The 13,446-nt window shown below is 44.4% G+C and overlaps 3 protein-coding genes across 5 annotated transcripts; 1 reads left to right on the top strand and 2 right to left on the bottom strand.

Moving 5' to 3' along the window:
* Positions 1 to 3,114: 3,114 nt before the first annotated feature.
* Positions 3,115 to 5,319, bottom strand: LOC109508153 (alpha-1-antitrypsin homolog). Of its 3 annotated transcripts, none has more exons than XM_019858024.1 (5): positions 5,195 to 5,319; positions 4,399 to 5,017; positions 4,065 to 4,335; positions 3,786 to 3,933; positions 3,397 to 3,588 (listed from the first exon to the last, which is right to left on the bottom strand). In XM_019858024.1, the coding sequence occupies exons 2-5, from the start codon at positions 5,006 to 5,008 to the stop codon at positions 3,397 to 3,399; spliced, it is 1,221 nt and encodes a 406-aa protein (XP_019713583.1). In that variant the 5' UTR covers positions 5,009 to 5,017; positions 5,195 to 5,319. The 3 variants fall into 3 exon arrangements, with proteins under 3 accessions (XP_019713585.1, XP_019713583.1, XP_019713584.1); XM_019858025.1 differs by having other exon boundaries at positions 5,185 to 5,297; XM_019858026.1 differs by lacking the exon at positions 5,195 to 5,319 and having other exon boundaries at positions 3,115 to 3,588; positions 4,399 to 5,008.
* Positions 5,320 to 9,697: 4,378 nt separating this feature from the next.
* On the bottom strand, positions 9,698 to 10,621 carry prkrip1 (PRKR interacting protein 1). Its single transcript, XM_019858027.1, has one exon. It carries the CDS (start codon positions 10,573 to 10,575, stop codon positions 9,994 to 9,996), a length of 582 nt encoding a protein of 193 aa, XP_019713586.1. The 5' UTR covers positions 10,576 to 10,621; the 3' UTR covers positions 9,698 to 9,993.
* Positions 10,622 to 11,179: 558 nt separating this feature from the next.
* On the top strand, positions 11,180 to 13,113 carry glrx5 (glutaredoxin 5 homolog (S. cerevisiae)). The gene is made up of 2 exons (XM_019858029.1): positions 11,180 to 11,594; positions 12,137 to 13,113. Exons 1-2 carry the CDS (start codon positions 11,297 to 11,299, stop codon positions 12,307 to 12,309), a joined length of 471 nt encoding a protein of 156 aa, XP_019713588.1. The 5' UTR covers positions 11,180 to 11,296; the 3' UTR covers positions 12,310 to 13,113.
* The last annotated feature ends 333 nt before the right edge of the window (positions 13,114 to 13,446 follow it).

The following is a 13,446-nucleotide window of genomic DNA, read 5'->3' as shown; positions in this document are numbered from 1 at the left end:
CGAGCACCTCACCACTTCATCTTCTGCACAGCAACACTCTGAAATAACTCGACGACAACGCGCCCTCGACCTGGCAGAGAAATCAATTATGCATGCGGACTTCACCATTTGTCACATCATGTCTTCATTTCCATGCACGCCACGCATTTGATCTTCTTCGAGATGGAATAAAAACCAAAGGCGAGAGATCTGAGTGGATCTTGAGAAGATGGAGAACACTAGAAAGACTAATGAACGCGCCTTTATGTGGCGGCGGCGCCGAGACGGCGGCGAGTTTTGTAGCCCTTTCAAGACAGAGGTGGCAGCGGTGTGGGTGGATACTGCTGTGCAACATTTGTTCGCCTAACTGAACTGACGCAACGACTTTGAACTACGAAATATGGCAGAGTTTCAAACTCAAGCCTGAGAACGATACCGCATGCGTAACGAATTGACCTTGTATTTTAATGACATAGGATGGCGGCATCAAGACAACAGGCACGGCTCCGGGTTTGTTTTTTTTCTCTCCTGGGGCTTAAGGATGGTGGGGGCGTGACCGTTGGGGAGACAAAGTGTATGTGTGCGGATTGTGTAAAAACGTCTGTTGACAAGGTCAAAGGACAATGAATCATTTGCAGATGACAACCATGAGGTTCCTGATAGCGTCTGAGCTAACACTGATTTTCCATCTCCTGATTTGACCCTGCAGCCAGATCACCCAAAATCATGCTAATCGTGATATTGAGAGAGAAAAGCCCCCTCCGCCCGCCTCGCGGCAAACCCATCTTTGTATTCGCTGGCTCCCTTCACCACAGCGTGAGTTAACCCAGAGGAAAACTTTGTTGTTCGCAGTAGTCTTTCTGTATCTCATCATCATCTTATTTGTAAATTACTCAATTCTATCTCCACAACACACTCGGGATAAATGAGGAGCAAAACACACACAAAAAAAAAAATCAATGAAAGGCAAATGATGGAAGTTGAGAATAACACAACAAAAAGTGTAAAGAAGCACTTTGCTGCGCCGGTCGGCTTCTCGGGGCTAATTTACACATCTTCAACTGGGTGACTGAGACAATCGCTATTATTGTACACTCATTTATAAGCAGATTACATTTTCTCTCGGGATCTCGCTGTTATCCCAAAAGCTGATTATGTGGAAGAAATGACATCAGCGCTGGGGAACAAAAAAAAAAAAAAAAAAAGATTTTAAACAAGGATCAGACTAAAACAATCGGCCGTTTAGCTTTGACTGCACAACTCTTCATCTGCCATGAAAGTGATCTTAATGTCTCGCTGAGGAGAAACCGGCTGAACCATGATGAGATGTTATTTCTAATTTTCATTTCCTTTGGTCAATTGTAATCCTGATGCGTCTCGTGGGGGGGAACAAAAATATTGTACGCATTAAAGCTCAGAGCAATTAACACGTAATTACAGAAAAAAAGATATGGAGTGTAATTTGCTGCTCCCATAAAGGGCGCGCAAAGCATGCGTCAAAGTTTTAATAAGAGTCAAGAATGCAATCTAAATACAATAGACCTTTGGGGACCCTCGACAAGTTCAATTGACCGATGGTAATCGATGTGTCACGCTGAAAGACTGATGAACTCATTTGCGGTCTGACATTTGTATTATTTGTGACGGATAAGCTTTGTTAGTCATCAGACTGTTCTCGATGCATCATTTTACCTAACTGGCTAAATATCAATGTGTCATCTCTCGGAGGCCTGACGTAGCAACAATACGCGAGTGTTTTAAATAGCCGCTCTAAAATAATGTTGACGGTTAACTGCCTTAACAAAGACATTTAGAAAAAGAAAAAAAATTGCTTACAACAAGGATAAATGAACAAAACGAGTGACTATGAATGGTATCGCGAGGTCGAGAAAAAGCACATTTGAGGCACAACAAAGCAAGGTGAGTACACTGACAAAGCGCAGGTGAAGTCGGAGTCCTTAAATACCCGGCCAGGCTTGATGGGGAAACGAGGCACAGGTGCACCTGCTGGAGGGAAACGCCTTCCACTCCAGCGGGAGCTGCAACACAATCAAGACAAAACATGACAACAACCAAAGGAATACATTTAAAAACGGATATATCGACGGATATATCCTCAGGTCCTTGTTGGATTGAGATACTGCACTGCAAGGCCCACCCGGAGGACTTGAACTCCACATCGTTGAGGCAATTGCACGTGGCGAAATGCATACAATGCACGCAGCGAGTACAGAACGGTTCGTTTCTCTCCGTTGTCAATACCAGACCTGCATCACCACTGATTCTTTGCAAGAAATGTGCTCGCATCAGCACAGCGGGTAAATTCTCAGACAGCTCCCCAAGACTTCACTCGTGGAACATCAAAAGAAATTGGACTGTGCGGTGCCACCCAAACACAATACTGTGGATTTCAAATTGAATTTCCGGGCCAATTAAATTTCTGTTACCGTGATTATGTTGGAGTGGGAGCCGATCTATCTCGGAGCAATTGAAACAGGGACGACATAGACGGAACCGTTAGCGTGGCCCCATTACAGAACGCAGCCTCAGTAAAAAATGGATGTCATTTAACTTAGCCATTAAATAATTGCCTCTCCCGGGTTCCTGCCCTGCTTTTTAATCATATCCCTCCTAAAACAGCTTCCTTCATTCCTAGAGTCCCAGAAAAAAAAGAAAGCGCACAAGAACACACACTGCTTTAAAAGTGAGCAATACTCTGGAGGCAAACGCTCATGCGGCCTCGTGTGTCCTCGACAGGCTGTAGCTTGGCTTTGAGATTTTTTTTTTAGTGTTCCATTAACCCTCCACGCATGTTTATGGAAAGTGGGAGGAAACTGGAGTACCCGGAGAAAACCCACGCAGGACAAAGAGAACATACAAACTCCTTACAGGAAGGCCGGAGCCAGATTCGAACCCTGCACTTCTGCACTCTGAGGCAGATGTGCTAACCAGTCGATCACCGTTTCGCCATCAGCATTAGTATTATTATTATTACGGTATTATTATTATCAGATTTGAAAACAGCACCCAAAAAAATGATCGCTAAATGTTTACGTGCATCTCTGGTGAACAAAAAACTGTTGACCAGTGTGCACGTGCAGTTTGTCTTGTCTGGGTTGAAAGATGATCTCAAAATAGCACCGTTGTTCATCATCTTTATTTCATCAAGTTGAACAAAGATCAAACAGCACACACACCATTTGCTCATTCTTTTGCCGATCATTATTCGTGATGCGTACACCACCGTTGCGAAAATGCATTGTCGTCGTGTTCAGACAATCGGATCTTTTGGCTTGGTTCTGGTCACCTTTTGGAAAGACTTATAAAAAACACATTTGTGGAATCCACCGTCTTGGATCTTTTTGAATTTTACGTCGCCTCCCGTGGCCAGCGTTAAATGAGGGACCACTCTTTTATTTACTTGGCTGTGGGGTTGGCGATCTTGCCCATGAAAAGAACGCTCTTGGTGGAGTCCTCCACGATCAAGACCAAGAAGGGTCGATCCATTTTAATCCTCATCGGCATACTCATCGGCATCACCTCCAGGGTCGTGACGGCCGCTGCCTCGGTTCCTGTTTCATCAACGTTCAGAACGGCCTCGTGGGACGCCTGCGGAAGAAGCGCTCGGTTAAAAAGAGCGAAAGGGACCTTTGAAGGAGCCTGTATGTATGGGCCAAACCATCCTGGCCACTTTTACTTTGATATTTTGAGTTCTTAACCTTCACAGGACTCCTAATGTATTACACGTCTATGCACACCGAACATTTTTTTTTTCGAGAAGTGTCTCTGTGTTCTATTAATTCTACCTTGGACAGCTTCAGCTTGACATCATCGGAAATGCCGGAGAAATCGGCAGTGTCTCCGAAAGCGGCGGTTATTCCCATTTCTTTCAATGTGCTGTCCAACGCGGCTTTGGCGGAAATGGAAAACTTGGGCAGGAAAACGTCCACGGATCTGAAACATATCAACGAGTCGTTGCGTCAGTGCAATGCGCAGCGCAGCACATCTCGTGAACAAATAAAAGACGTCCTATTATGAATCCATTCCCCCCTTATACTGTGCTGTGCGTTAGCTTTCATTCTTACTGTCTATAAACAGAGTTGTGCCAGTGCTCGATGTAGTCCTTGTTGATGAAGCCCTCCACATCCTTCATCTTTCCCTCATCGGGCAGGACGATCATCATGGAAGTGTTGCTCTTGTAAGGCAGCAGGAGGATGATGGTGCCGTTGTCGTTGTCGTAATACATGTCGTAGCGACCCGTCCTCTTCATCATGTCCACTTCCACTTTGGTCGTCTCGTCCACGTGGAAATCGGCCTTCCCCGTCAACGATTTGTTGAAGGGCTGGAACCACTCTCCTGGAACGGGACATTGAAACGTTTGTCAAGTGGTCGCGACTCGTCGGCGCTTGGCTCTCCTACCTTTGAAGTAGACGGTGTTGATCAGCATCATCGCCATGTCTTCGTCCAAATCCTTCACGTGTTCTTTAATCATGTTGTGGGTTTTATTGGCGATGTACGAGTTGATTTCGGCCGCCGCCTCTTGAGATTTGCCAAAGTCAACCTTGAGGACCTCAGCGGAGTAGAATTCCTTGGCATTTTTCATGAAGGCGTCGCTGGGACTGAAGCCGTCGTCGATCGCCACCGCGTTACTGACATCCAGTTGCTGGTGGTGATCTTGGTCGTGGTGGGCGAGCATCTCAAAAAGATGCTTGTACGCGTCGTTGATCTTAGCCTGCTCCTGGCCACTGTAGCCCAGGGTGGAAAACATCTGGCTGTGGGTTTCACCGTGTGCCCCTGTGGACATTAAGGATAGGGCGGTGGAGATGCCCAGCGGGGAGAAGAAGATGTTCTCCGCGGCGCCTGCTTTGGCTCGTAGGTTTTTGTAAAGGGCAAAACCAAAATCTGCATTGGGAGAGGACAGCACATGGCAATCCGCGTGGTCTCCCTGGTGGTGGTGGTGGTGGGGGATAGCCAGGCATGTAGCCAGCAGCAGCGCCGCCACAGTGCAGCTTGCAAAGAAACCGTGCATCTTTCCAGCCTGTGCGCAACAATTTCGAAAAGACACGTTAGAGTGAAACTAATCTGCATAAGACAACGTGATGTCATGATGAGATACATGATGCGATGATCGAATGGAACCGCCGAGGCGTTCAATATTTCAGTCCCCGACATGCATTGAATCAAGTGGAATAAGATTCCCCTCACCGTTTCTTACCTTAAAATGTCCTCTTTGCTGCGGGCAGATCAGCAGAATTTTCTCCAATTTATACACCTCCGGCAGTCACCTTGGTTAAAAATTAACCGGCAGACCTGCCTCTGTCCTAGCAAAGAGATACGTTATCTGTCTGGACCATCCTCACTGATGTAACATGCAAAAAAAAAAAAAAAAAAAAAAAAAAAAAAAGGGGGGGGGGTTCTTTGTGTTCCTTTTAGGAAACAAATTGCATCAGATACTTGGATGCGATTTGATGCATTTCTTACGTTTAATTCATTTCAAACTAGAATTCCACCACCAGCTATATGCACGTATGCTGTGTATATGTTTTTTTTTCTTTATGTTCACTTTAAAAATAAAGAAAACAAATTTGAATAAAAGCTGCAGACCTTCTTGATTTAAATCTGGCTGAAATTCTCCAAAGTTTATTTTATCTATTATTATTTTACATTTTTCTAATTGTATTGAATTATTGATTAATTGATACCATGTTCCTTTAACCCATAGGTGTCAAACTCAGGTCCTGGAGGGCCGCTGTCCTGCATGTTTTCCAAGTCTCCCTGTTGCAACACACCTGATTCAAATGAACAGGTTCAATGCCAGGCTTCCGCAGAGCTTGCTGATGATCTGAGTTTTTTTTTTTTTTTTTTTTTTTTTTTTAATAAAGTGATGTATACCATTAGTATTTTTTAAAATATTCAATCAAATGACAATTTATTGTCCCTTTGGTTGCTTCCGGCCCAGGCACTCTGACTTCTTCCCACATCCCCAAAAATGCCTTGAACTCTAAATTGCTCAGAAGTCTCAATGTGACTTGAAATGGTTGATGGTTACATGTGCTTTGCGATTGGCTGCTGACCAGTCCAATGTGCATCCCGCCTCTAATCCAAACCCAACTGGGGTCGACTCCCACTCATCCGCGTCCCTGAACAGGATAAGGAGTCAAGAAAAGAAATGAATTGATGATCTGTTCCCACTACTGTATTCGTGTGGGGAGACCTGAATGAAGAGTATCGAGGAATCGGTTTTGGATGCAATTCAATGTGTCAATTGCTGATGAAAGCCAACTTCTAACATGTGATATTCCCCTCAAGTGTGTTTGGATGACCCTCCCCCCACTCCCCCCCAAAAAATGAGAGACCTTTGGGCCTCTTGACAAGTCTGACCATCAGAATGAGAGGTTCAAAAAGGGTGATATTGCACCATAGCTCGGGAGGCTTTGGAAACAATAGAATGTTGAAACCGCGGCAATTGAGTGCTGCCTCCTTGTGGAAACAGCAATCGGCGTGCTGATGAATTTACGCAACCCTGACTAGTTGTCTTGGCTCACCGACGGAGAGAGCGGTAATTATTGCCGACTCGAAATCCACTCGCCGGAGGGCGTCCCACGCGATGGATCGATATGCTGCACTGCACGGCCTCTCTGGAGGACATGAACTCGGCGTTGTTGACACACTCAATTTTATGCGGTGCATTGTACTCCCGCGCCCCGTGTACTGTACATATTGAGCTATTTCTTTCAATTGGCTGCAGCTTACCTGATCACCATGAATTGATTGCAATAAATAGACGTGCATGAGCACAACTCTCCTACGCCTGCCGCTCCTGGAAAGAAAACGGGCTGTGCAATACCACGGGGTCGAGTTCAAATAGAATTGACTTCAGGCCCACTGGTTTCATGAACTCAAATGATAAATGTAATTTGCGTTACCTTAATGATGCCAGCATGGTCGCAGACATACACGGGGCTGTTGAAACAGGAAATAAAAGCATAAACAGACCGATTAGCAGGGCTCTATTACGAGACATGTACGCTAAATGAGAAATGTATACTGTTTTAGCAAGCCATTAAATAATTGCGCCTGTGGGGCATCCGCCCTGCGTTTTCATCAACAGCCCATCAAAACAGCTTCTTCTAATATATGCGCCCCAGAAAGAAGGAACAGAAAAAGAAAAAAAAAACAGCTGCTTTAAAATTGAGCACACTGAAAACACTCATGCGGCCTCGAGTCCTCGGGGGGCTGGAGCTCGGCTTTCAGGGAGGGTCATTCTGAAAAGATCACTTGCATCACTCAGTTGTACCTGAGGACAATTTCAACTTCTACACACGCCCTTGCAGCAAGATGGAGGTTGGAAGTGGGATTTGGGAGATGAATAAAAATGACAGGAAAATGCTAACAAGCTAAAGTATTTATTACCCGTTATGCCAATAAAAACAAAGGTTCAACAAGGTATGGATGGGTCGACAGACACAAACAAACACCTTTTATTTCGACATTTCACAATGATATCGCAAATCTCTGTGATTGGCCAGTGACCAGTCCAGGGTCTGCCCCGCCTATTGCCCCAAAACTGTTGGGATGCAGCTCATTTCACAGGCCGAATGAGAAGTGTTTTATAAAAATGGACCCATGGTGGATCGCTTCTTTGTTTAGAAAAACAAATTAGCACTCCCCCCTCCTCCCCAGAGCATTTCAAGACTTTCTCAGCTTGGCTCGAGGCACAGCGTGAATGTTAACCCATACATAAAAGACAGAGTGACTACTACAGAACTCGACCTCTTTCGGAGGCGCCACGAGTTGATTTCGGACGAGACAGTTTTGGTGGAGTTGCTCTCTTTTCTCTGCGGGTGGGTGGCGCTGAAAGTCTATCGATCTCTCGGGACAAGCTTTTGACCCATGGGCTGAGTTTCAAGCAAACAATGGCAATCTGCTTTTTTTGTTTCGTGGAAAACTGCCGAGCCGTGTGTGCGTGTGTGTGGGAGTCACATCCCTTTTTAAACAGTCAACATGGATTTTGAACTTTTATGTAACAAATGCATGCGACTGTTTTGCATCACATTCTTTTTGCTACTTTTGCAAGTGTGTAAGGCCCAGGGGTGTCAAACTCAGTTCCTGGAGGGCCGCTGTCCCGCATGTTTTCCAAGTCTCCCTGTTGCAACGCACCTGATTCAAATGAACAGGTTCAATGTCAGGCTTCCGCGGAGCTTGCTGATGATCTGATCATGCACTCGTGTGCAGAAAGATTCAGCACACCAGTAAGGTGTTGAATACACGCTCCAATGGCTCAGTGCCATACTTATATACGTATGTTACTATTTATGAACGTACGGAAACATTCTAGGTCAATTACCTTTTCAATCATAAGTAGGCTAAAAGGAGGTTAATAATTGAACATATGGTATCTTAAACAGCGGTGAAAACAGCATTAAAGATCAAAGTGCTCATTAGGTATGATGAGATTAATCCCATCATGTCAGTGTGGTTCATAATTAAACAACAGGTAAAATAGAAGTCTCGGCAGATGCTGATTAGGGTGGCAGCGTCTTTGAGGTTGTAGTGCCCCCACGTGGGAAAAATGAAAATGACAAGAGCGATGCCGGAATAGGAATGAACAAATCTGACGACCAGCATTCACTTTCAAATGAGAGTCGGTAGTTCAACTGACCTGCGAGTTTGTGGTTCGAAGCCAGACTACCTGGTTAAAAAAAAATAAAATAAAGTCTGCACAGGGGGAGAACGTGCAAACTCCTCACAGAAAGGTAACATCCAGGATTTGAACCACCAACCTTCAACTGTGGGGCAGACGCGCTGGCCGCGTTGCGCCACGCCTCGAGCCATGACACACGTAACAACTTCAAAAACTATGGGAACAATTTGTAGAGGTGCAAGCGCTGTTGATCGGTATAATTATGAGGATAGCTGTGTGATGCTCTGCATCCGTTGGCGGTGTGATGGACAAACAGAGTCAATGCAATGTTGTCCTGAGGGAAATTGTGTGACGCAGATAGAGAAGACACGCCCCCAGCTGCAAATGTTTGATGAATGGAAATAAAAAGATGTGTCTGGGAGTGAACACTTCAGTTACATCAGTCAACGCATTCGTCATTTTGCTTCACGGGCCAACTGCCAAACTGCTCCGATGCTACAAGCCCTTGTGTCTCGCTTGCTTTTGTGACAGCCAGCAGTGTCCAACAGGAATTGCTTTCCCTGGTTCAGACAATATCCGGCCGTTTTTCTCTCCCTGCCCCAAGAAAGGTGATGTCCACAGACAGCCCATCACCGCCGTGGCAAGCAGGAGCTTTGTCCAAAGAACATCGCACGCGACGCTTCCGAGCCTCCGGACGTCACGCCTTTTCACTCTTTGAATTGCTTTTTGCAACCCTGTCGTGTCCACAAGCAACAGACATGTGCGAGGGGCAAGATCACAAGGCTGCAGAAATGTCACTGTTGCGAAATCCCAAAATGACTCAGAATCAGAATGTGTAAAAACGGACTTTTGCATATTTTCGACATCTGCACACTCCTTGTACTATTAGTTGAAGTGCTAAAATGATAACTAATAAGACTTGACGTCACTAGTTGCACACGGTTAAGTAGAGCACCGTACTGACTCACAATTAACGTGTAGTTGTCCTGCTCTTATGCCGAAATTGTACTTGTCACAAGGACATCAAAAAGACACAGCTTTCCATTGGGAATTTAGATAAAACTACTTGACACCTTTCAATTACCAAAATTTGTTTACTAAAATCATTTACAAAATGAGGGAAAGTGATGGATCTGCAAACAATTTCAGAGTTCAAATCACAGATTTCTTGACAACAGACACAAGTAAGTGTGTATAGCACAAGATCTTTTTGTTTTTTTCCTTTTGAGTCAGCTATAACCAGTTTCAGGGCTGCTCAATCAGGCAGCATCGTCGAAACTTGCTCAAAAAATGTTTACAGTCATGTTCTTCGTTTGTCAAAAATGGGAATAAACGTGTTTCGAAAAGTGTCCGGGCTCTTGGCAAATGGACTACTTCCTCCCCATGACAAAGCTCGGGACCTCAGCATCATCATCAGCCTCTTTGTCATCATCAGCCTCTTTGTCATCATCAGCCTCCTTTTCGTTTTCACTGCTATCGGGGCTTCTTTCCGCATCTCCATTTTGTTGGTTTGTTTTGGCTTTCTTCGCCATGAGCTTCTTCTGCTTCCGTTTTTCCCGCTTCTTCCTGCGCTTTGCCGTCCTCTCTTCGGCTTCCCGTTGGTTTTGTTCCACTTTGTTTAAGTAGGCCTGCTCCTTGCTTTGCTTGACAGACATCTTGTCCAGAAAATCTTGTCTCTGGTACTCTCGGCGTCGGAGGTGCCGATAAACGTGGAACTCACCGCTGCCCGCCCCGGCACTGGAGCCCATCACATCTCGGACGAACTCCGGCGGAGCCCGAGGGTTCCATTCTTTCTGTCGGTCGGGGATGGCAGCGGGTTTATCGGGGTTCCGCATCAACCGCTCCAATTTTAAGCGTTGTTCTTCCGCAGCGGTTTTGGCAATGACCAGCGGCTGGCTGCCCTTTCCACCTGGTTTCGCCGATTTGTTGTTTTTCTGTTCTTGCGACGCCATCTTGCTTAAGGACCGAAGCCATCAAACACTTCCGTCTTGCGTAAGTGACCCGGAAGTTTTATGAGGTTTTTGTTGCTATTTATTCACATGATTTCATTTGTTATCGTTATTGAACAGCATACTCACGTTTTATTATAATTACGTTTTGCTGTTTGTATATACATTTTAGTTAAAATTGTAAACGTGTTTGTTTAAAAATGACGACTGACCCTGGCCCGTTCTGTACTTCCGCCTCTCGCCGTTTACGTTTTTTGTATGCATGTATGCCATAATTTCTTCACACAGATTTATTTGCTATATTTGTTGGATCCGATGTTCTGTGTTGTATTTGAAATTCAAATTCTGTTTTTAGTTATGACACCAGCCCGTCCTTGCTCGGGTGACGCAGAAGTCTATGCATTTTTAGTAATTATTTTTTGACACGATTTGAATCGCTATTCTAATTGAACCTCATATTAAGGGACTGTGTTTTAGTTTTTAATATTGTCACTTTATTTGGTCATTGTTTTACTTGTGAACCTCGGTTTTTTTTAATAATATACTTGTAACGAATACGATCGACGTATCTCCCAACCAATGATCCACGGGCGTTATGGTCCCGCCTCTCAGTTGCGTGTTGAGTGTTTTTTTTTTGTAGAGTGGTTGAATTCTCGTGTTGACGCAAGATCCACGCATAAGACTGTCTATTCGCTGTATTTAAAGTTAAATCCGAATAACCAGCATGAATAGTTTAATAAGATACACTTCTCGGTGTCTACGGTTTGGAGTGGCGTCCTCTCTTTTCGGACAAGCTGAAGGACGCATGTGGACGGCCTCAACGCGGCTCTTGTGCGCGACGTCGGACCTCCAGAAAGACCTTGGCGAGATGGTGAAGAAGGACAAGGTGGTGGTTTTTATGAAGGGGACACCGGAGCAGCCCCTGTGTGGTTTTAGTAACGCCGTGGTCCAGATTCTGCGGATGCACGGAGTGGACGAGTACGCTGCGTACAACGTGTTGGCGGACGAGCAGCTTCGAGAAGGTCAGTACATTTCGATAACAGCAGCAACAAGTGATCAACTCAAGTTAATGTTATCATTTTTGTTGTCCTAAGTGGAATGACTCATCGTTATTTAATGTTGTCGAAGTTTCCTCTCAAATACTACACCGTGTACGTCTCGAGTCCATTGTGACGTCATCAACGTCTTGGATAATTCCCCGAGCAGTGTGACTTTTATCAGCATTTTGCAGAAGTGCCCTAGGGTGTGGTGCTTCGAATCAGCCGTGCAAAATCATGTAGCTGTTCCAGAGCTTAAATTTGGGTAGACGTTACGTTCTTCAATAGTAGAAGCGGGAAGAACAGTCAAAACTCTTGTAAATGGACTCAACAAAAAGTCGAGCTTTGGTGCCAAGAACTGTACACGTATTTACTCTCTGTAGTCATGTAGAAATAGTACTTAACCTGGTAAAAGTAGGAGTACTCACTGAAATCCTGTACAGTATTACATTTGAAAAGTACACATGTATGTAATGTATTCAGTGTAAAAGTGGTAGTCTGAAAGCACTGTCTTTTGCTTCTAACAGGAGTCAAAGCATTCTCCAACTGGCCAACAATCCCTCAGGTCTACTTCAACGGAGAGTTTGTAGGAGGCTGCGACATCCTCCTCCAGATGCACCAGAATGGCGATCTGGTAGAGGAGCTAAAGAAGCTGGGCGTCCAGTCTGCGCTACTGGATGCTGAGAAAGACTCCAAGTAGAGCAGGAAGATGAACATAAGCGTGCTTAAAAACAGGGGGCACATTTACTCGGTTGAATCTCACACGTTGCACACCAAAGACAAAATTGTCTCTTCTGACTGACAATAGATGCGACTCAGGGCTGCCAGTTGGAGCAGTTTTGGCGGCAGCGCAGCGGACGACAGTCTGAGCTTTTCCGACTTGGAATTAACTTTTACTTTCAGTAATTGCTGAAAAAAAATTGTTGGAACTCTCATGACAGCATCCTGTGCAAGACTGCCAGCTACACTTTTTTTTTCTTTTACACCTATTCCACTGTAGCTCGAATACTTTTCTAAAAGCTCAGGATGACTTGACATTTTTCAAGTTGGACCAGAAGGCAATGACATCGCACTAGAAAACATCCATACCCATTTGTATAAAGAAGGGACAATTCTGTCTTACATTGCTACTTATTGAATTAAATGAGGATTGCGAAAAGATTTTATAACGTACATGCTTGTGGCAATGTTTTTGTGGGCTCCATGGCACCAACAGTGGTTTTTTGTTTTTGTTTCACCCTGTTTTTAAGTCAAGATCCACTGAAATGCAAAAAAAAAAAAAACAATGTTCTGGTCTTGAAGATTATTCACTTCCTGTTTTTCCATTTTAAGTCTGTCAGCTAAAAGCCCGGAATCTCTTGACAGTCAATCACTATCGCTTATTTGCTGCCCATGACTTGCATTACGACAGCAATGGCACATTGTAATATGTTGTACATTTATATCACGATTAAATGTATTTTAGTTGTACACTGAGTAACAATTAAAATATCAAATGACAAAATTGTATCCTCCTTTTTGAGCAATGCAACAAGTGCAAGAAAATCATCAAATCAACACACAAGCTCATCGAAAGGTCTTCTTTAATACAAAACACAATTTCACACTACAGTGAAACTCCTCTACAACGAAATCATGTTTGCAGCAAGAAATTTTTCACAACAGGGGGTTTTTCACTGTAGCAAATTTGATCTCAGATGTAAGCACACACACACACAAACGTATGTGTCCTATTTTTATTCCAATAGTGCATAAGTATGAGCACACACTTATTTGACACTTCATATTGTCAGTGTAAAAAGAAAAAAAGGGAAAGAAATTGCGAAATTTACGATCA

Source organism: Hippocampus comes, unplaced genomic scaffold (genome assembly GCF_001891065.2).
Source record: "Hippocampus comes isolate QL1 unplaced genomic scaffold, H_comes_QL1_v1.1 scaffold339, whole genome shotgun sequence".
Lineage (NCBI taxonomy): Eukaryota > Metazoa > Chordata > Actinopteri > Syngnathiformes > Syngnathidae > Hippocampus > Hippocampus comes.
Note: the sequence above shows the minus strand (reverse complement) of the source record. Positions and strands in the feature narration are given on the sequence as shown.

Excerpts from the sequence above, each read along its gene's own strand:
- prkrip1 (XM_019858027.1), bottom strand. The coding sequence starts at position 10,575 with ATGGCGTCGCAAGAACAGAAAAACAACAAATCGGCGAAACCAGGTGGA.
- LOC109508153 (XM_019858024.1), bottom strand. The coding sequence starts at position 5,008 with ATGCACGGTTTCTTTGCAAGCTGCACTGTGGCGGCGCTGCTGCTGGCT. Across the intron at positions 3,934-4,064 it reads CACAACTCTGTTTATAGACA|ATCCGTGGACGTTTTCCTGC; the intron begins GTAAGAATGAAA and ends GATATGTTTCAG. Across the intron at positions 3,589-3,785 it reads TCAAGCTGAAGCTGTCCAAG|GCGTCCCACGAGGCCGTTCT; the intron begins GTAGAATTAATA and ends CTTCTTCCGCAG.
- glrx5 (XM_019858029.1), top strand. The coding sequence starts at position 11,297 with ATGAATAGTTTAATAAGATACACTTCTCGGTGTCTACGGTTTGGAGTG. Across the intron at positions 11,595-12,136 it reads GGACGAGCAGCTTCGAGAAG|GAGTCAAAGCATTCTCCAAC; the intron begins GTCAGTACATTT and ends TGCTTCTAACAG.